The 23,222-nt window shown below is 42.9% G+C and overlaps 2 protein-coding genes across 2 annotated transcripts in view; one reads left to right on the forward strand and one right to left on the reverse strand.

Annotated features, from left to right (window-relative positions):
• habp2 (hyaluronan binding protein 2) overlaps window positions 1-6,567 on the reverse strand; it is a 9,101-nt gene extending 2,534 nt beyond the window's left edge. The window contains exons 1-10 of the mRNA XM_080541826.1: window positions 6,465-6,567; window positions 5,772-5,793; window positions 5,214-5,306; window positions 4,692-4,802; window positions 4,443-4,559; window positions 3,900-4,016; window positions 3,291-3,462; window positions 3,077-3,171; window positions 2,232-2,496; window positions 930-1,072 (exon numbers count right to left, since the gene is read on the reverse strand). Coding sequence (XP_080397952.1) covers window positions 930-1,072; window positions 2,232-2,496; window positions 3,077-3,171; window positions 3,291-3,462; window positions 3,900-4,016; window positions 4,443-4,559; window positions 4,692-4,802; window positions 5,214-5,306; window positions 5,772-5,793; window positions 6,465-6,533 — 1,204 coding nt within the window. The 5' untranslated portion in view covers window positions 6,534-6,567. The remainder of the gene's footprint in view (window positions 1-929; window positions 1,073-2,231; window positions 2,497-3,076; window positions 3,172-3,290; window positions 3,463-3,899; window positions 4,017-4,442; window positions 4,560-4,691; window positions 4,803-5,213; window positions 5,307-5,771; window positions 5,794-6,464) is intronic.
• A 5,869-nt stretch (window positions 6,568-12,436) lies between these two features.
• LOC308167312 (large ribosomal subunit protein eL19-like) lies at window positions 12,437-17,852 on the forward strand. Its single transcript, XM_080541710.1, has 6 exons — window positions 12,437-12,466; window positions 14,183-14,289; window positions 14,991-15,113; window positions 15,873-15,993; window positions 16,716-16,826; window positions 17,678-17,852. Exons 1-6 carry the CDS (start codon window positions 12,462-12,464, stop codon window positions 17,796-17,798), a joined length of 588 nt encoding a protein of 195 aa, XP_080397836.1. The 5' UTR covers window positions 12,437-12,461; the 3' UTR covers window positions 17,799-17,852.
• The last annotated feature ends 5,370 nt before the right edge of the window (window positions 17,853-23,222 follow it).

Here is a 23,222-nt window from a genome sequence, read left to right on the forward strand (position 1 = left end):
GGGGCTCAAAGACGCTGACAATATGGGAAAAACAGAAAACACAGAAACAACAAGCAACAGATAACATGAGAACATAGAACACAGAGTTAACGAACAGGGGAAGAATTAACACAGCAATGTCCAGGGGGGGGAGGGGGGTGGCAGGGTTAGGGGAGATGGTTAAGGGGTAGGGGAGATTGTCTGCATGGGAGAACAGGTAGGTTTTGAGGAGGGATTTAAAAGTGGAGAGTGAGGGTGAGTCTCTGAGTGGTTGAGGTATGTACAGTATTTGTCTGACTAGATTCCTGTGGTCCTGTGTGGTTCAGTTGGTAGAGGTCGCACTAGCAATGGTTAGGTTGTGGGGTTGATTCCCACTGGGACCATGTATATGTTACGGTACATGTGGGAATACGGTACATGTGGGAAAACTAGGGTTAGGGTTAGGTGCTAGGGTGACTTGGTACATGCTGGCATGTCTAACCCTAACCCTAAACTTAACCCTAACCCTAACCCTACCCCTAACCCTACCCCTAACCTTAACCCTAGTTTTCCCACATGTACCGTATTCCCACATGTACCGTAACATATACACAACTTAATGGATAATGGCATAAGGTACATAACTCCAGTTGGGTATCTAATTCCAGTAGCTAATGTACTCATAACAAGTAAGTAAGTAAGTAAAGTGTATTTATATAGCACCTATCACAGACCAGCGGTCTAGTGTTTTACATAGGCTATAAAAACATAATTAAAGAGCAAAAGTAATAGCAGGTTCAAAGAAATAGGTAAACAAGTGAAAATAAAAACAAGAAACAAATAACAAGTGTACAAGTGTACAACAAATAATAACAAGACACAAAAAGACAGGCTTTTGGGGTTAGGACAGGACAGTCTTGAGCTGTTCCATGTGCATCTGTTCCAGTCGTGTGTGTAACTATGTGACTGACCGATGTCGTTGAACAGAGCGAAGGGTTCATCCCTGTACTCCTCGTGGACGATGGCTTTCTCCACCTCGATGGTCTGGTCGTACTCCTCATCCTTATCCAGGTTCACTCCTCCAAGGACCACCCTCATGTCGGAGTTGCTCTTGCTGTAAAACACAAGACCCCCAACACACACATGTATTTAGTGTGCAAAATACAGCCAATAGCAGGTCATTGTTGGTCTAAATTCAGGTGGTTCTCAAACCTCTCCTCAGGGACCCCCAGCCGCTTCATAATCCTAATTGATTTTCATTCAATCATAATTGCTTTGTACTTGATTAGTTGAATCAGGTGGAACAGATTAAATATGTGGAGCGGCTGAGGGTCCCTGAGGAGAGGTTTGAGAACCACTGGTCTAATTCACAGCAACAGCAAAGAGCAGTTTGTGATTTATTTCATGAATATTCTAAACAATTTAAACATTTTAAAAATAACACCACACAGGCATTAATAAACACCTAATGGATCAGATTATGTAAAAAACTAAATTTTGACAAAAATGGAGATAGAACATTATAATTCTAACGTCACGAAACAACACATTGACCCTCCAGGCCCAAAACCATTTAGAATTCGAGAATTCTAAAATTGCATTGTCGCGAAGATCCCTTTAGCGTCTCTTTAAAGCCAACTTGTACAAAAGAAGAGATTTGGTGAGGCTGCATTCTCATTTTATGCACCCAGATTGTGGAATGCACTGCCAGTTTACATTAGGGATGCAACCTCAGCAGATATGTTCAAGTCAAGACTAAAAACCCATCTTTTAAATATTGCCTTTAAATGACTAAATCTTTAAATTATGATTATATAACGATTGGAGCACTTTGAGCTGCAACGTTTGCAGGAAAAGCGGCTAAACAAATAAAGTTATTATTATTATCATTATTATTATTATTATTATTATTATTATTATTATTATTATTAACTCCAGATACAACTGATGAAAGGAGACATCCTAAAACTGGGTAGTTCCGATCAATTACATTCTAAAAAACGGTAAAAAACAATGCGTCATCGCATCGTCATTGCAATGAAAGTATCGCTTGATTCTAAATAATACCAGAAAGTGTGATTTTACTCGTTTTTACTAGTCAATTACATCAGAAACAAGGTACCAGTGTTATCCTGGACTGTACAATAAAGCGTTTCCAACCAGGGTTGCCAGATGGGATTAACAATTTACAGCCTAACCAGTCTATAACCGCTAAATCCAGTAGCCCATTCGGCGGTAACCCGCCCCATCTGGCAACCCTGTTTCCAACTTACATGCAGTGAGCAGCGGTGAGCACCCAGCAAGGCTCCACCAGGATGCCTCCACACATGTGGCTGTGGGCCTGCGTCGTGCCTTTGGGTCTGCCCTGCAGGGACACCTGCCAGGGGTGGGCTCCAGGGAGGGACTTCATACCCCCGAAGATCCTGGCAGCACGGCCCGGCTGGGGCTTCCCGCACTGGGAGAACTCAGCAGTGGGGGGGGTCTGCGGTTTGGCTGGAGCAGCGGTGGTCTGGTGGGTGGGTGGGGGGGTGGTCGGAGCTGGGAGGGAGGGTATAGCAGGTCAAGGAAAGACAGGAACGTCAGAGAGTGTTTAGAATAATTAAATTAATAATTTTGCCATTTAGCAGACGCTTTTATCCAAAGCGACTTACAATTACGAATTACAGGGACATTCCCCCTGGAGTAACTGAGGGCTAAGTGCCTTACTCAAGGGCACACTAGTAGTGGTGTGGTTTCAGGCGGGATTTGAACTCACAACCTCACAACCTTCCGAACACAAGTCCAACTCACTATCCACTAGACCACCACTACCCCCCAGTAGTGAGGTGTGTGTGGGTATGTGGGTTTGGGTGTGTGTGTGTGTGTGGGTGGGTGTGTGTGGGTATGTGGGTATGGGTGTGGGTGGGTGGGTGTGTGTGTGTGTGTGGGGGGGGGGGGGTGTGGGTGTGTGTGTGTGTGTGTGTGTGTGTGTGTGTGTGTGTGTGTGTGGGTGTGGGTGTGTGTGGGTGTAGGTGTGTGTGTATGTGGGTGTGGGTGTGTGTGGGTATGTACAGTAGGTGTGGGTGTGGGTGGGTGTGGGTGTGGGTGTGTGTGTGTGTGTGTGTGTGTGTGTGTGTACCTGATCCGGAGCAGCTCCTGACTTTGCAGTGGGCCCACTTCAGTTTGTCTTTGCGTTTGATGAAGCACCAGGGTTTGACATCTCCATCTGGGTTTCTGGAGAGGGGACAAGCGTTGACAGGGAATACATCATCATCACACTACACTGCAGTAAGAAAGAGAAGTTGTAAAACACACACACACACACACACACACGCACACACACCGTGTCCCACCTGCAGTAGTTGTGTGGTCCAATACCATCAAAGCCTGCATACTCTTTAAAGGGATCTCCCCCTTTCTCCACAATGAAATAGGCGTTCCAGTCCAGACACTCGTCCTCCTCCTCTGTCTCACTCGCCATGCCACGGTAGTCCTCGCCATCCGTCTTATAACAGTCATTAGAGTCTAGAGACATGGACAACAGACAGTCATTAGAGTCTAGAGACATGGACAACACACAGTCATTAGAGTCTAGAGACATGGACAACAGACAGTCATTAGAGTCTAGAGACATGGACAACAGACAGTCATTAGAGTCTAGACACATGGACAACAGACAGTCATTAGAGTCTAGAGACATGGACAACAAACATCTGGAATGACGAATTGACCAGTGCCATCTCAGTTCTGTCAATTCAGGAAGTCAACTGAAATTCTAGTTCAAGAATTATTTATTTTACTTGACAGTTTACTATTTTAAAGATCAAATAATTTCATATACTGGATGTTGAACTTTTTAACAATTGTAAAACTGTTGCAAACATTTCCTTTCTCTTTACATAATCTGAGCATTGAGAACCTTGTTTGGGTCCTGTTCCAAAGGTTGTTTTGAGTGTATTTACCGACTTGGCAGAACTTCCCACTGAACCCATCTGGGCAGGCACACTGGAAGCTGGCCCGGGTGCTGCCCTTGATACAGGAGCCTCCGTTCAGACAGGGGCTGGGTCTGCAGGCAAACGCTGGACACACAAACCACCACACACTCTTAAACAGCACATCATAAACGACACAGAAACACAGTAAATAAACGACCTGGTATCTTGTAATCAAAGAAAACACAAGAGACACAGTGAAACCCCTAAATAGCTTTGACCACCTTGAAAAACAAGCTGCTTTTTACAATGAAATACATTTGATTGATTGATTGAAAACTTTATTAGAAGATTTGCAGAAGTAGGTACATGAAAGTACATATTACATACAAGGTCAACTAACAGGATAAAAACCCAAGAAAGCCACTGGCTTATTTCAATTGGGGTCCTTGATTACAAACTTCGGATGATTGACTTATGTAAATATGATCCACGTAACGTTTATGTCTGTTTGGTCGTATCAAATCCTTCACATGCACATGTTGGACATCTTTTATGGGTGCACACACTGACCTTTCTTGCATTTAGGGGGCTTGTATGGAGCTTTGCACTTGCACTCGTAGAACGGTGCTTTGGATGTGACGAGACAGTCGCCGCGACCACACTTTGCGTCCTTGCAAACGTTTTTCACTGAAACCCAAAAGCGACAGTGAGTTACTGTGTTCACTCTCACAGCCCTCCATGGAGATACTGTATAGGACTCAGGAGGAGTACATTCCTTTTTGCATAAGGCAGAATGTCAACAATCTTGGGATCTCGTACCTTTCTGACACGTTTTGCCTGTGTAAGGTTCAGGGCAATTGCATACAAATTTGCTATCGGGAAGAGTGTCACAAAGGCCACCGTTGTGGCAAGGGTTTGGATCACATTCATCTGAAAAGAGATGGCAGAGAGAGAAATGAGCTGCAGTCCAGAACAATGCCATATAGGCCTGTACATCTCTGGGTACAGCAGGATAGCATTCAGCGATATACCAACAGGTGTCATTACTCAATCAAAAGCAAACTTTTGTTCTGTCATACTGCCTAGATAGGGCAGTCATGAGCATGACTTCCTGTATAGCTTCACACTCCATTCCATTTTTTAAAATATTTTTTTTTACCAATTATGTCACACTGCTGTGAATCTGTTACTGTACATACTGGAGCTTTGAAATTGTGTTAAATTGCAACCAGTGATGTAGTGGTGACAATAATAGATATAACAATAATTTATCCTAATCTACGGTTACATAATAATGCAACGTAATCTCAGTTGGTCAATTTGACTCCGGCGGTCTCTTACTGTCAAAGAAGTCGTACAGCCAGTCGTCGTTATCACTGTATTCAATAGCTGGTATTTCAGTGGGGAGGTCATAGTCGTATGTGTAGTCATAATCTGTCAGGGAGAGAATACAGATTATAGCATGAACATCACTTGTAAAGGTCAGGGTCAAAGGTCAACTCTGATCCCGAGGGTTAGGCTAGTGGACTCCTCGTCGATGCAGGGTTTCATTTCAAACAGTAACTCAGCGGATCTTCAAGACCCGATTAACGGACAGAGATTGAACGATTGGAATATATTTCAGGCCACTTTTCTAAAAGCTGCCATGGGTTTGTAATCAGACATTATTTCTAACACAGATGATACTGACTGTATTCCAGCGGTGTGGAAATTGGCTGCCCTTATACAGTATGTTTGTAAGTATACATACTGTATCTACACAGATACAGACACATATTGTACATTATAATGTGTTTTTAGCGAAGACCGCTTTGCTACGGTTCAACTAGAGAGCCCTCGTCACCTGAGGTAGATACAATTACATGAATCAGCAATAATAATGAGTGGAAGTTTGCTTACTATAATCGTCTTCGTTAATTACCTGCAATCACAACAAACAAGTGTTTCAGATGCAAGTAGCAAATATCAGGATCACCATGAATGTCAAAAAGAGAACATCATAAATAGGCTCTAGTTATTCTAAGGATTTTGAGTACATGGTTATGTCAATGAGAAAAACGATAGAGGTTTGTGGACAGGAAAGGATATGAGTCTTAGGACGATGAAATCAATCAAGAAATCAATGGTCTTTATGCAATGACGGAGATACACACCAGATAATCCACCCAGAGTCCCTACAAATGTCCCTCTTAAACGCATTGCCTTATTAAACATGCTAACCTACTGTATAACTCAACCTACTGTAATAATACAATCTGTAATTTGAAAAAAAATAACATCACCTCGACCACATAAAGCTGAGGGCCGGGTATGAGAAATATTACCATTGTAAGATTTAGAGAAATTCAGAACGTTAGCAAGGACTGACACATCAACATGGGTGTAACACAAGATCACATTAAAAAACCTAAAAACATTCAACATTAAAAACCTAAATCACATTAAACCTAAAAATAGTCTCTTATAATATAGATAATAGTGTATGTGCACAAATGAACTGTCCATCTTATGGACAGTAGAATAATATCGGAAACATTAGTCTCAATGATACAGTCCGTCTCAAATTGTAGCCTAATAGGTTGTGATACTTACCTCTGCAGGTCCATGTCCTTGCACTGTGAATACACACAGGCTTAGGAGTACGACCACTGCTAACACCATGATGACGTGTGTACTGGACACACAGAGACAGAGTACTGCGGACGAGTGACTCTTTACTTGAGGCCCTTATAATGAGGAGGACCCCTAACCTGTCAATCATTACTTGTCTGCATTGATTCCTCAGGAATTCAGTATCCCATGTGACCCATGGCCTGGTGGTATCAAGGCATCAGGATTTGGACACCAAGGGTCACCAAGGGACCACGCTGCTCTCTGTTCCTGCACTACGTTGATGATTCCCCCTGTGGTCTTCCCACGTTATAGACTAACGTGGTCGGAGCGGTGGGCACAAGCTCAAGGCAAGGGTTCTCAGCGTCTCTGAGAGTTTTTAGTAGCTTTTAACCAAACCATATTCAGTGTTAAATGTTGCTCACTGTCTGAGTCCTGTTACATGTGTAAGAGTGGGACTGCAGGAGAACTACAGGGTGGGGTGCAGGAGGGGTCAGAACAGCACTACTGGGGCGCTTAGGTGGCGTAGCGGGTTAAGCGTCGACCATGTAACAGCAGGGTTCCCGGTTCGATTCCAGCCGCGGACATATCCTGCATGTCATCCCTTCTCTCTCTCTCTCTCACCCATCCTTCCTGTCAAATCTCTACTGTCTCTGTCACAATACAAATGAAAATATGAGTGGGACTGCCCCACTCAGAAAAAATAACTAACTAAAAAAGAACAGCGCTACTGTGAACTGTGTTAAAGGAGCAGAGCCCTAAGTTTGCAGTGAGGCCGATGTTTGGAGTTTATTTACTAGTGTGGCCCCCGAGTCTACCATTCACCCCTATTGCATGTTCAGTCCCCAGGTGTGACTTGCGTCTAGTGGCCTGTTAGTCAGCTCAGTAGGTTCCAACCTGCTACTCATACGGCCTTATTTACTTTTATTTCTGCATTTGTATTTTGTATTTTGTATTGCACCTTGTTTTTAGTGTATTTTTTATCTGTTGTTTCTCTTTTACTCATGTTTTCTGTTAAGCACTTTGGGCGGCTGTTTTTGTCGTTGTAAAATGTGCTATATAAAATAAACATCACTTACTTACTTACTTATTTATGAATTATTATTTAATAACCCTTGCTGCTGTGTTTCTAAACCCTGTGTTTTGTGTGTTGATGTGTTTTGACCTTTGACCTCTGTCACGGGACCATAGCGGCTTACGCTACTCTGCTCAATCCAGTATTGAGCTTTTGGTAGTAGAGTCCATGAACACCACCCTCGCAAGCAGAGACGGCCAATGAGGTTGCAACATTCTACATATAAAGTGTGTGGCCTTACATGCGTGTGGCCTTACATGCGTGTGACGTGCGTGAGGCTGACGTTGTATGCAATTTTGGGGTCCACGTATAGCTTACAGTAGTCTTTTCTTAAACTAGTGGTAAAAAGCTTGATTGGGCATCTGTAACTGTCTGGTCCTAGTTAATTGATCCTCCTTTAAAGCACATTGCGTTGCACTAATGAATATTCTGTGTCTGTATGCAACATAAAACTAGGTCGCCCATTAGCAGCCAATAGGTATCTTTTTAAAAGTCTGTGGTCAGCAGTTTATTGTCAGTGTTTGTGTACTCATCGTTATTTGCCTGAGTCAGACTCTGAACTGAGCCTTTCGGCTACAAACACATAAGCTATACTGCGTAACCCTCTATGCCAGCTATACAAACCATTGCACAACCATAACATTGATATGCCTTTTCACTCCCATGTCATTTATATGGAGGCATTGATGTTATATGCCTCCATTTCACCTCTTATGCTCAATTCTTACATTTACATTTTGGGCATTTAGCAGACGCCTTTATCCAAAGCTACTTATACAACAAATACATTTGACTAAGTAAGTGAATCATCTATCCACTAGTTGTAGCAGGAAAAAAGTAATCTATGCTCAGGCCTATCCTTTAAATTGCTCCCAGTGAGCGGGGCCAGCGCCTTGCATGGTAGCTTGCCGCCATTGGTGTGTGAATGTGTGTGTGAATGGGTGAATGAGAGGCTGTTGTAAAGTGCTTTGGAGCAGCTTTGGAGCAGCAAAAAAGGTGCTATATAAGTGCAGTCCATTTACCATTTACCATTTAAAAAACACACACACATGCCAGGAATTCAAAATTGAGCAAGATTGAGCAAAGTGAAAAGACAACTCATTGAGGTTCATGCCTTCCATCAACTGTCAAAATCTTGTACAAACACCGACAGAGGGCCCGGTCTAAAAACCGCTCCAATGGCGGCCGCTTACACCTACAGTACAGTATTTGATTTCTTCACATCTTGGACTGACTTATATAGCGCCTTTATCCGAAGTGCTTTACAACGGCCTCTCATTCACCCATTCACACACACATTCACACACAAATGGCGGCAAGCTACCATGCAAGGCACGGCCCGCTCATTGGGAGCAATTTGGGGTTCAGTGTCTTGCCCAACGACACTTCGACATGTGGCCAGCCGGGGCTCGAAACACTGAAGGGTTTGGAGCTCGGGAGAAGGGCCTATGAGTTCAGACTGCGCCCTTTAGTGTCCTCTCTGTCCTCCTATGTTTCTCATACCTATCTGGTACAATCAGCTCAAGCCAAAAGAAAAAGAGCTGACTTTCCTTTTTTGTTGTTTTCCTTGTTCATTCATAGTAAATGACTATCGCACGCCCCTGCTCCTTAAATAAATATAAGAGATAAAGTAGGAGAGTAGGAAATAGGAAAGGGAGCAACTTTGTAGTCTCAGAGAACCAGACTGAGACTTTGCAGTAGCCTAGAAAAAGGTTAAATACATACAGGTATATCTCACCCAGTGCCTTCCAAGTGAACAGTGGAGAATAGCACAAAGCAAAAGAGCAATTTCAGAGTGTGGAGCTCTTGTGAGATGGGGTATAGAGGATCATTTGATGGTATTGGAATGTAGCCCACCATCAAACAGAATAGTAGGACATAGGAAAGTAGCCATTTCAGAATAGTGGAACTTGGCTTAACTGCAAGTTAGGAAAGTAGACTATAGAACATTGGAAAGGGGACATAGTCTTTGGGACAGCCAATTTGCCTTCAAAGAAGCATTAGGGGATTGTTCAACAATTGCATAGTCTACATTAGAGCCATTATGTGTATGCCTCTCTGGTCTACATTATAACTGAAATACACATTGTTTTTTCATACTGAAATATAACATAATGTATATGTTACGGTACATGTGGGAATACGGTACATGTGGGAAAACTAGGGTTAGGGTTAGGTGCTACGCCGACTTGGTACATGCTGGCATGTCTAACCCTAACGCTAACCCTAACCCTAACCCCAAACCTAACCTTAACCCTAGCACCTAACCCTAGTTTTCCCACATGTACCGTCTTCCCACATGTACCGTAACATATACATCTAGTCCTGCTATAAACAGACACAGAACAGACATATTTACAAAGACGCTGGTAATCGGATACATTGATAAAACCATATTTCCGTTAGTAAGCAGGTCTAATTCATATATATACAGGGTAAAAAAACATTAACTTAAACACAGAGAGGGGGTGCACCGTTCCTGGAGGTACTGCAATACCAGGTCGATGCGTGGAGTGGACGGAGCAAGCCCCTATTCCATCTCCCTGCTCCAAAAATCAATTTAATATATGGTCCCCGGCAGGGTTCGAGTTATAAGCTGATCTCTGTGGGGGTCTCCAAAATAACAGTGCGAAATGTTCTCATGCACGCGCGAATCATGCCCACACAGCGATGGGACTTACAAGTTTTAATTAGCTATAGGCAGTAGCGGATTAAGGTGGTCAGTGGCCCTAGGCTACTCCTTTGTGTGAGGACCCCCCGCCCCCATACACAAGCCTCCCCCCTCCCCAAAATATACAACTCACGAGCACCCTGCACACACACCACTCATAATGCTTTACCATAAAACACTTAAACACTTTAATACCACAATAACACAACAGTGTTAATAATGCAAAGAATAAAAAAAAAAGGTTCAGTGCATTCAGTTCTGTCTCTATTGCTCTCCTCTCCCGTTGTCTCTCTGTTACTGTCCTGTTGTCCGTCTCTCTGTTGCTCCCCTCAGCTCTAAATGACAGAAATGAATTAGCTAATTAGTTGGCATGTAAACATATAGTTAGGGTTGGGTACAGTTTGGGTTTTATTCGATACCGGTGACAAATCGATACTTTAAAAACGGTACCGGTACCGAAACATCATCCTCATCCTCATCCTCCTCCTCAAATACCAACATATCCTGACGCTACAGCTGCAGGCTACTCATTTCACCACATCAACAGCCCCACATGAAACAACAGCTATAAAAGCGATAGTCACACATGTATCTCGGCCAATAATTGTGTTATTTTTGCTATACAGAAGGAGCGAAAAATACATGTACACTAGGTTAGTAAAAAGTAAAAGCCACCTTACCTTTACGGAGACAAGATAGACCTGTTTGGTCTGTTTTCAGTAGGCTGCGGTCGCGGTCCTGGAACCCATGATGCTGACGTCCGATGTCCTTTCTTTATCCAAGATTGGATGAACGGGAGAGGGTAAAAAAATGGCCTTTTTTTGGGCGGCATGGTAGCTACTGTATGTATATACTCCTGTATAGCTAATGAATGAATGTTTGCTTCTCAATAATAGGCTAGGTGCACGATCTCACTACTTCCTGAAAGGCAACTGGTATATGAACATATCCTGTCTCACTCTATTGGTTTAATTGATTAATCAGCTGTGCACTGTGTGTTCCAACGGTTTACCGCACAGCTGATTAATCAACCTTTTGCTGTTGCACAATATTCTACTGCGCCCCATGGTGTCTTGGTGGTGAAGTGCAGGCAGTCAAAGGCCTACTGTCATTCACAGGAGATTAATGGTGCGCGTAGCTCTTTTGGAAAACGTGTTTATTTTACAATATTTATAATATAAATTGAATAATATTCATTACATTGACATTTTGATCAAATAATAGTTGTGGTAATGTATTATTAGCGACCCCCACAGATTTTTGATTTTACTGCCTTCATGGGAGCTCAGAGAGTCTCAGACCATCTCTATGGGAGCTCAGCTCCCATTGGCTCCCACATAACTCGAACCCTGGTCCCCGGGTAGGGGACGTATCAGATATTAAACTGATAAGAACAGATACTACACTTGATCTTAGCCAAAAGGCCGAGAAGCGATACCCACAATGGGTCCGAGGTAGGGACGTCATTCTCTGGCACGTCAATACACGTCACGGTTTAACCACAATAGTTTCTATATGCGTTCCACCAAATAATACAACATATTTAACTTAACATTGATAATGTACTGCTAATGTATAAAACATCCCAAAAATGCTACTTTTGACTGTTCCAAACTCGGAAATTATATACGTCCCACGGTCACATGGTAAGCCGTCTCCAATCGTAGCGGAAGAAGGCATTTGCTCATCAAAATCCCATTTACCGCAAACTGGAAATAATGACCAACCGGTTACATGTAGTAAAACGTAATGAGATCATTATGTGACATGTTTTGGATAATGACGCTTTGCTTTTATAGCCTGAATATGAATTACACAGACACACAAAGCCAATACACACACACACACACACACACACACACACACACACACACACACACACACACACACACACACGCACACACACACGCACACACACACACACACACACACACACACACACACACACACACACACACACACACACACGCACACACACAGCAGCCGATAGAAAGACCTCTGTCGCCCTCTAGCGGTGATATTAAACTTTTACATAATCAGTACTCATTCAGTCTGGGAGCAGGAGACTAGGGGAGTTCTCAGGCAGGCGTGGTGGCTTTGTCCGTCTCTGGCCCCTCCAGTCCGGTAGGTGGCGGTAATGAACCGTTTACGTTGTTGGCTCACCGGCATTAAAAACCCCCACTGGAAGAAGACGAATTATCAACTTCCCCTTTCTTTCCCGAATCCTGCAGCCATGAGGTGAGGGCCTGGATTCTGTCTTTAATGTTATTTAGGAGGTAGAAGCACCTTGGCTTCATTTAGGATGTCATCGGTTTATACATGGTTATTTATTTATTTATCAAACGTTGGTGAAAAGCACTGATTCACTCCGAACATAAGAGAGAATAACGTTAATTATAGTGAAATATGGGAGACGTGGAGACAATGGTCGGACGTTATTTAGCTGAGCTGTGCTTTGCGCTGCTCCTGTCCAGACGTGCTTAGATTTTAAGTTGCCATTATTACAATTATAACATATTTAGGTTTTACAATCAATACCATTAGAGATGTATTTGCTGGTGATGGTGTAAGACACGTGGTGGCAGGGTCGTGTGTGTGCTCGCTGACATGTGTGTTTGTTGGTTTGACAGCCAGTCTGAGCCTCTGAGCTGACCCTCCTGGATCATACGGCGACGTTATCTAACATTTACATTTACATTTTTGGCATTTAGCAGACGCCTTATTCCAAAGCGACTTACAGTCGATACATTTGACTAAGCAAGTGAATCTTCAATCCACCAGTTGCAGCAGGAAGAGTAATCTAGCTCAGGCCCGGGGCCATTGGCAGTCCCTGTGATAGAAGAAAAAACCTTCTTCTAAAACCTAGTTGTTGTTTTTTCTTTTTTTCTTTTTACACTGGAGAAACAGAGAAATAGTACAAGGGGGGCAATAGAAGTTTTTAGGGACACAGTAGAGGGGAAAGCGGGTGTCTTTAGGAGACGTAGTGGTGAGGGACAGAAGATGTCTCAGGAGGAGCCGATCATAATCACACCCTTGAAATAATACTTCGAAAATGTTTAAAATTGTGTGTAACTGAATAGGCTACTGATTATAAGTCAGTATTACTTTACTACTAAATGTTTTTACTTGTGTGCACGAGCATTAAAAAAGCATTGACACACTAAACAGACATTTTTCAACGTAAGTAGGATACATTATTATGGGACTGCAAATCATCACTAGAATGCTTGTGAAATAGAGGTGAAGTGATTTCATGTACAACTATCTAGAACTCGGTTGGACGGCTTAATAAATGTATCTTGAATAAGCAACGAATAGCCTAAGCAAGTTATTTGGGGGGAAAGCTAAAACCTACTACAATCAAACCATATGCAATATCTGCATCAGCTGGATTGACTGGTTGAGGATGGGCTACACTACTTTTAAAGTCCGTTATTATTTCCCTACATGGCAGATATTTTTGTTGGTTAGAAAAAAACACAACAGGCTCATTTTCAGTAGATTACCGTAGGGTAGGCCTATACTTAGTTTTTAGTCTTGAACTTCCGCTACACAACTTTCCCTACGGAAGAGCCAAAACAGCTTTTTTTTAACGAGCATACTGATTTGCCCTATTTGATCCTATTCGGTTAAGTCTGACGTCAAATGTGACGTTTAGCAATTTCCAAACCAGAAATTCCCTGCACCAGAGTACCAGTGTACTACAGCGGTAGAATGACAGTTCAATCGTTTTTTAGACTCGGATCTATTCATACAACAAGGGACACAGCACATTCCTGTTTTTCCCATATTTGTCAGCATCTTTGAGCCTCGGAAAAGCGCTATATAAATATAATGAATTATTATTATTACTGAGGCATTTCGAAGACAGCGCCTCCGCCAACTTTGGACCTGGAAACACGTCACGAATTAACACCCGAATACATGAACTGTATCTGTCTTTAATTTACCCAGCATGCTCCGGCTCCAGAAGCGCTTGGCGTCCAGCGTCTTACGCTGCGGCAAGAAGAAGGTCTGGTTGGATCCCAACGAGACCAATGAGATCGCCAACGCCAACTCCCGTAAGGAACTCAATCTTTTTACCTAGCAGTGGTGATTTTTGAGGTCTCATAATCTGACATTTTTTGGGAGTTCGTGTGAAGTGCAGGGTAAATGCTATATGACATTTTCGGGAATACATGTCATGTCCTTTGAGCTCAAATCAAGAGTTTATTTATTTGTATCGTGTACACAGAATACAGCCATAGACAGTGCAGTGAAATGCTATGGGCAAGCTAGCTCTTCAACAGTGCCACAATGAAGTAATAATAAAAACAATAACATAAGGTAGCAATAGTAGTATGCAGCAGAAACACAACAGTGTAAGTAAACATGTATTTGTATTGTACCTTTCCCAGACCAAGGGTCACAAAGTGCTTTACATAAAGAGAACATAATAAAACATAATAAAAGAGCGAAAGCCACAGCAAAATATGTGAAAATGAAAATAAAATAGGCAAAACAAGTGAAAATAAGAACACGTAACAGACAACAGGTGTAGAACAACATCAACAGGACACAGAGAGACAGGCTTTTGGGGCTATCCAAAAGGCTGCCTATAGGAAGACAGTCTTTAGTTGTTGTTGTTTTTCAGTGGAGTGGGATGATGAAAATAGTAGTTGTAATAGTGTGAGTATGTATGTATGTGTGTGTGAGTGCAGATGTCCTTACCCCCTTACCTGTTAAGCATTCTTTAAGGCCCGTCTCTCCTCCTGCCCCACAGGCCAGCAGATCCGCAAGCTGGTGAAGGATGGTCTGATCATCAGGAAGCCCGTGACGGTGCACTCCCGTGCCCGCTGCCGCAAGAACACGTTGGCACGCCGCAAGGGCCGTCACATGGGCGCAGGTGGGTGTGGAGAGGCTCACGACACCAGCCTCGAATAGACGCGTGGTACTTCCAGCGTCATGGCTGTCTCAAACATTCGAAGCAGATTGTTTTTCCTCGTCCCTCGTTCATATGCACTGATCGAGATTGAGGTGGGTGGAAGCTAGTTCCTGGCCTCATTGAACCTGGGGATATTGCATTCACCTTTCACTTAATCTCAGATGAATCTAGTGTAGATTGAAGGACAAGAGATGACTGGTTGTAGAGCTCGTGTGTAAAGCAAATATTTCCTTTTAAGTTCAAATCTAAAAAATTTTTTTATCAAAAAATCTATTTGTTGCTTTGTTTGCGTTTGTGGGAACCACAATGGTGCAATAATCCACACCAACCTTCAAATGACCGACAAGGTTAACGAATCTAGACTCATCATTTCTACAGTTTTAAATCAAGCCCACTTGGAAAGTAAAAAAAAAAAAAAAGGAACAAATTGATAGATATCCCCTTCTGTAGTATGTGATTGTTGATGTAGAAAGAATCTCCTCTGTGGCCTGGGGTGGTCCAGTGGTCTAGCACCGTGGTCTACAGTGCACACACGTGCCCATGTCGGCATGGGTTCGAATCCCTCCTGACATGCCCTCTCTCTCTCTCTCCCTTCTTCTCCTTACTTTCCTGTCTGTCTTCACTGTATCTGTCCAATAAAATGAAAAATATGAGTGGGACTGCCCCACTCAGACAAAAAAAAAAAAAAACTTTAAAAGAATGAATCTCTCCTCTGCCCAGGTAAGAGGAAGGGTACTGCCAACGCTCGTATGCCGGAGAAGCTCTCCTGGATGCGGCGCATGAGAATCCTGCGACGCCTGCTGCGTCGCTACAGGGAGGGCAAGAAGATCGACAGGCACATGTGAGTTCAGCCCGCTGCTCCGCTAGTGCCGTGGTTGTAAATGGACTGCACTTATATAGCGCCTTTATCCAAAGCGCTTTACTTACAACGGCCTCTCATTCACCCATTCACACACACGTTCACACACCATTGGCGGGAAGCTGCCATGCAAGGCGCCTCATCCGGCCCGCTCACTGGGAGCAATTTGGGGTTCAGTGTCTTGCCCCAAGGACACTTCGACATGTGGCCAGCCGGGGCTCGAAACCGCCCATCTGCCAACCTTGCGATCATTAGACGGCAGCTCTACCTCCTGCTCCACAGCCGCCCCACAGTGGTTCTCAAACCTCTCCTCGTGGGGACCCGGACCCAGCCGCTCCACATGTTTGATCTGTTCCACCAGCAGCACACCTGATTCATCCAAACCATAATTGCTTTGTACTTGATTAGTTTAATCAGGTGTGCTGGTTGTGGAACAGATCAAATATGTGGAGTGGCTGGGGGTCCCCAGAGGAGAGGTTTGAGAACCACTGCGCTAGTGAACCGGCTGTCTTGGCTCTTAGATTGGGATATTTTTTGAACAAATAATGACCATGCTTTTGTCGTTGATGTGATTCATAAGTCATAATAAAAAAAAAAAAAGAAAAAAAGAATTATAATATAAAAATAGTTTTGAGTGGGAGCCTTGTTGCTTTTCCTCTACTTAACAGTATTGTCTGTCCCCCCCCCCCACACTCTCTTCACAGGTACCACAACCTGTACCTGAAGGTGAAGGGTAACGTCTTCAAGAACAAGCGCATCCTCATGGAGCACATTCACAAGCTGAAGGCAGACAAGGCCCGCAAGAAGCTCCTGTCGTAAGTCACCGCTCAGCACGACTCCCATGAGCCTCAGAGGCAGCCCCTAGCACGACTCCCATGAGCCTCAGAGGCACCGCTCAGCACGACTCCCATGAGCCTCAGAGGCTCCAGCCCCCAGCCCACCCATGTTTTCATCCATCCTAACGATCATGGACAAAATTGTTGCTTTCAGCAAATACTCCCTTTAGTGGATTAATCTCCCTGTCTGCCCTCCTTAATGAGTATTGATCTTTACGGACAGGAACATGGATGGATGGAAGAAACAAGGTCTAGGTTGGATAGCTGAGATTGGTTTTCTTGCCTACTTTTTGAGAGCTTGAAATGTGCTATATAATATAACAGCATTTTTCCAGATATGAAAACAGGGTTCCCGCGCTGGTCCTAAAAAGCCTTAAAGTCTAAAATCCAGCAAACCAAATTTTCAAGGCCTAAAAAGGTCCTGAACTTTAGTTAACTTCGGTCTAAAAATTAGGTGCTAGGTCTTAAAAACGAGATCCTGCAAGGCAATCAGTCTGACCACATCTATTTACGCGGAAATTAATCAGGCTGGAACCCAAAAAAATGCCAATTCTCTTCCTTTTTTGTCTGTGTGGCAGTTAAATCCCTCATTTCATCACCTCGAGGATGGCAAAAAGCTATCATATGGTGTCGCGAATAAGGCAAAAATTCTATTCGAAGAGGTCTTAAAAAAAGTCTTAAATTCGACTTGTTGAAACTTGTAGGAACCCAGTGAAAAGAGCACTTGTGATTCTGAAGGATATCCAAGCTGTCCAATCCTGTTTGAATACTAGGCGTCGGGTCAAGGTATGCCATTCTCTAACCCCCCCCCTCCCCTTATCTCTCCACAGTGACCAGGCCGAAGCACGTCGTAATAAGACGAAGGAGGCCCGCAAGCGCAGAGAAGAGCGTCTCCTGGCCAAGAAAGAAGAGATCATCAAATCCCTGGAGGAGGAGACCACCAAGAAATGAGTTGTTCCTCCGTGCCGCTCTCTCCCTTTTCCATGTTAATAAAATTGGTCAAATACAGAAGCGATGCTCCCATGCTGTGGTTCTTGGTTTGTGGCTCTCGGTACGGTTACTACGGTTACTGTTTGACTGACTCTGTGTGTTTAACATGCCAGTTGATGGATTTAGATCTACTAGGTTTAACTAGTTTAACTAGTTTTCCCCTCCTTAAAATCCACCCCAGGGGAAAGGATGTGGTGTTGGTATTGATCATCGATCGAGTAATGAAAAGACGAGTTTAATACCGTAAACTTCTTCCACTATCATAGTTCTTCTTGCAGCATAAAGAAGTAGGGATTCATAGAAAGTATATTTACAGCAATTTAATTGGTCATTCAGGCTGACCCAACAAGACAGTTCAGAGAAGCGACTGCCGATAGAATGTAATTATTATAAATAATACAATAATATTGCCAAAATATAATATAAGTTCCTGTTTAGAACACTAGGGGGCAGTGCAGCCTTTTTGTCTAGTGGTCAATCTCCAGATTTAAATCCAATTGAACATGTATTTCATTTCCTGATCATAATATAGGCAAAAAAAGACCTGGCAGAGCATCACCAGTGAAGATACCCAGTGGGGTCATTGGGTCACAGACTTCAGGCAGTTTATTGCATGCAAAGGATTGTCTACCAAATACAACATGTAGTAACTGATTTCAGGTCCAAACTTTTGGAGACTAGAGCTGAAAGAAGGATACATGTTTCACTGTTCCATTACTTACACAGGGCTGTATGTTATGAAACAGCTTCTAATGGACGTCTCTTGTTTTATTTGCAACACAGAATCAATATGGTAACAACCAAGCTTTCATCTAAATAACATCCATTACATGAAGACACATCTAAAGAAGAGGTGTCTGTCTGGGTGCGTTAGTTTGGAACTGTGAAGAAGCAATTACTGGGACTATGTATGTTTATATAACAACTATCAACAGGGCTAGGCACATTGTGTGTCCTTATTTCAATGTGACAAGAACATTATTCTCCTCCATTCTCTAGTTGCTGAATTGGCTTCTTTCCTAACCTGTCACTGAAGTGTAAAGGCACTGAATTCGTGGAGCTCTGCAAAAATAAAAAATAAATCGAAAACTCATGTTAGTATGCCCCTAATAACAAAACACGTTATAAGTGTGAAAAGTGCATCGATGAGATTTCTGTAAAATTAGCATTTGGTTACTGGTCCTATTACCTTTTCCTTGTGACACTTTCCTATGGACTTCTGGCATATCGTGACGTTAGAATTATAAGGTTCTATCTCCATTTTTGTCAAAATTGAGTTTTTTTTCTGATCCATTAGGTGTTTATTAATGCCTGTGTGGTGTTGTTTTTAAAATGTTGACATTTTTTAGTTAGTAATTCATAAAATACAAAGGTTCCATCTCACAAAACATAATGGAATGTAAAAACTTTGACGCTCAATATCTCTGAACTGCCCTAAACGGAGATAGAACCTTATCATTCTAAACGGAGATAGAACCTTCTCATTCTAAACGGAGATAGAACCTTCTCATTCTAAACGGAGATAGAACCTTCTCATTCTAAACGGAGATAGAACCTTCTCATTCTAAACGGAGATAGAACCTTATCATTCTAAACGGAGATAGAACCTTATCATTCTAAACGGAGATAGAACCTTATCATTCTAAGCGGAGATAGAACCTGATCATTCTAAACGGAGATAGAACCTTATCATTCTAAACGGAGATAGAACCTTATCATTCTAAACGGAGATAGAACCTTATCATTCTAAACGGAGATAGAACCTTATCATTCTAAACGGAGATAGAACCTTATCATTCTAAACGGAGATAGAACCTTATCATTCTAAACGGAGATAGAACCTTATCATTCTAAACGGAGATAGAACCTTATCATTCTAAACGGAGATAGAACCTTATCATTCTAAACGGAGATAGAACCTTATCATTCTAAACGGAGATAGAACCTTATCATTCTAAACTCACAATATATTTGGCTCCTGAGAATCACAGAAGAAACAACACTTTAACATCAGGCCCAACAGCCTGAGAGTGTCAGCCCTGTACTCTCCGCCCTGGGCTGGGTCTCTGGTGTGGCAGCACTGCTGTTTGTGGTGGAGATGGAGCTAAAGGTGGTGGAGATGGAGGTAAAGGTGGTGGCGATGGAGGTAAAGGTGGTGGCGATGGAGGTAAAGGTGGTGGAGATGGAGCTAAAGGTGGTGGCGATGGAGGTAAAGGTGGTGGCGATGGAGCTAAAGGTGGTGGCGATGGAGCTAAAGGTGGTGGAGATGGAGCTAAAGGTAGTGGCGATGGAGGTAAAGGTGGTGGAGATGGAGCTAAAGGTGGTGGCGATGGAGGTAAAGGTGGTGGCGATGGAGCTAAAGGTGGTGGCGATGGAGCTAAAGGTGGTGGAGATGGAGGTAAAGGTGGTGGAGATGGAGCTAAAGGTGGTGGAGATGGAGGTAAAGGTGGTGGAGATGGAGATGGAGGTAAAGGTGGTGGAGATGGAGTTAAAGGTGGTGGCGATGGAGGTAAAGGTGGTGGCGATGGAGCTAAAGGTGGTGGCGATGGAGCTAAAGGTGGTGGCAAAGGTGGTGGAGATGGAGCTAAAGGTGGTGGAGATGGAGCTAAAGGTGGTGGAGATGGAGGTAAAGGTGGTGATGTTGACACATGGCCTCACATCTGTCATTGATGCCACATTAATTGGATTAACTCCAAAGAGGAATAGTGGCTGTGCTCTGGAACCGCAGAAGTGTCCATCACATTGTCAGGGGTCTTCTCTGGGCCTGTGGAACCTTGATTTGATTGACATCAATCTTTGTCAATGTGGAAGTTTGACAAAGTTTCACAGTTTCACAATGTTAATATTTCCTTTATTGTTTATTACATATACATTTATACAGTGATATACATTTCCTTTATTGTTTATTCTGATGATCTCTCAATCATCTACTACATATCTATATATTTAACCTACATAAAACATTTTTTTTTAAAAGTTAATCTTATTCAACATAGTGGAATATGAGACATATCATTAATATGATTAATGACATATGATTAATCTGCCATTCTGTTCTTGTAGGTCTTCTCTTCTCTGTAGCTCTACGTCTCCATAGGCTCTTGATTACGCAATTCTGAAAGAGATTTTTTTAGAGAACGCTGGTTGAAATAGTCACAAGACAGACCTTTCAAATGGGATTGTGATGTAAACAAATTGCACTGTATCTTCAACTCCAGAATTAGACCTCCCCAAGACACCCAATCTTTAAAATCTTACAATTGGATACATTTACACATTACAAGACAAGGACAAAGTTGCACTGAGAGATGTAAGGTTGTCAATAGTCTAATTTCCAGTAGAGAGCCGTATCAGGCCAAAATTAATATGGACTGAGGCTTAAAAAATAATTATTGGTTGTTTATAGCTATGTTTGTTTAGTCCAAAATTGACATCACAATCGCCAGCTGGCCTGATTTGGATCTTAGGAGCTGGCCGGGGAATAGGCACCGTGCTTCAAAGATCTAGCACACAGCAAGCACCTCTCAGGCATGAAATAGACATGGTGCCATCACGCACTGATCGCCCGGAGACGCACCGTAGAGGAACTGTAGCCGTCACATCTGATGACCACAGGGCCGTTAAATAGAATGTGCACTGGGGACATCGAATGAATCATCAAACATGTCGTTTTATTTTAACGAGAGGTGGTATGACAACCGGGCCCCTGAGACAGCTCGTTGCAAATTCTGTCACTAAGACGTCTCGAACTTCATACAATTATTGAGAAGGTAAAAGATTAGGGAGAATTAGGTGGTGGTATAGGCAGAATCTTCCTTTCACACACACACACACACACACACACGGTCTCAGGTTTCAAAGTGTTAAGTCAATAGATTGTATGGCGTCGGTGCTGGTCCAGACACACTGCTGGTTGTGTCTGGGTCTCTTCCAGACTCCAGCTTCTCTCTGGTGTGGTATAAACGGGTGTCTATGGTCTTAGAGACACACGCTCTGATCACACCAGTAGAATTTTCCATTTTAAATTATTTGTTTCTGAGGATTCTGACCCGTCGTCGGCGAAAGAAAGTCAGTTTCTCTGATAAACCCACAACACGTTAATCCTGAGTTTGAGTAATACCTGCTTGCAGTCTCTCGTTTTCTTGCCGACACTTCTCCAGTTCTTGACGCAGCAGCGCACAGTTGGCACACCCTGCAAAGGAACATTCAAATCAACAACAGCGTTGTATTTTATAACAACAGTTGACATAATACTTGACCAAATGTAAAAACACAAAAATGTACGTCTGTAAACCATGTAGCTCAACTACACTCGGTGTCATCTGAGCAGTAGGTGATACCCTGCCAGGCTGTCAAAGTACGCAACTGAGGTGTCTTGAAGCTTCAGGCATTCATCTCACTATAGCCAGAAACATCCTTGGCAACGGTGGGTGAGTTGGTGTTTTCATGTAGGAACAGGAAGTCTTTTAAAGAGCCTTACCATCTGGGGCTTTAGCAGGCAGGGTTGATTTCGAGGGGACAGCTTTAACTGGGGGACCACCTGAGAGACACATAAAGTGTAGGAGTGACATTTATATTAAGTTGTGTAGAGGAAGAGAAATGACAAATATTTACACTAGGCTACTGTACACAATAAAGTAATCATGTTCCCTTTTGCGTATGTGATGAACTGTTTATGGTATATAAACATTTATCCAGTTAATGATCTATCTGCAACATGATAAAAAAATCATTCCACTAAATAGGTGTGGTGCATCCACCAGCTCACCATGGTTGAGTTTCTTTGCTGGCATGGCCTTCAGGGTGCTTGCGGGCCTCTTTAGACCACAAGCACCTCTGGCTGGGATAAATGAAGTTGATGGGGCCTCACTTCTGGTGGACAGTACTGAGACATCTGAACACAGAGAGATAGAAGATACAACCTTCTTTACTGAGCAGTTCAATACAGCATCTGTTGTAAAAGCCGTCCCAAAGCACCCCTGAGCTTCAGCAATAGATCTAGTGAGAGGTTCAAGGTTATGCTTTATGAACTTATTTGTTTACATTTTCACATATTTACCATATTATCAAAAGGTTAAAGTAGAATACATAGGATAACTGAAAATGTACCCATTTTCCTCCTCTTTGGTAATGCCAATGTCTCATTGCTGGTTGACAATTGCGTTTGGCTGCGTGTTTGAATAGTCTTTGCCTTCAGGTTTCTGTTTGTCAACAAGTTAACAGCTGCAAAACAAAGAACTTATTAATTTAACATACAGTACAACCAAGACCCCTGCATGCCAAATAAACTGCAGCACCTTTTCATTAATCACGACATGAATTAAAATACGCAACGGCAACTCACACAATGAAGCTCTGAGACAAACTGGAGTGTATCATTTAGCA

The sequence above is a fragment of the Nansenia antarctica genome (assembly GCF_963989245.1).
Source record: "Nansenia antarctica genome assembly, chromosome: 11".
In the NCBI taxonomy this organism is placed as follows: Eukaryota; Metazoa; Chordata; class Actinopteri; order Argentiniformes; family Microstomatidae; genus Nansenia; species Nansenia antarctica.

Coding starts and splice junctions, on each gene's coding strand:
- LOC308167312 (XM_080541710.1), top strand. Junction 14,290..14,990: donor GATCGCCAACGCCAACTCCC/GTAAGGAACTCA, acceptor CCTGCCCCACAG/GCCAGCAGATCCGCAAGCTG. Junction 16,827..17,677: donor GCCCGCAAGAAGCTCCTGTC/GTAAGTCACCGC, acceptor ATCTCTCCACAG/TGACCAGGCCGAAGCACGTC.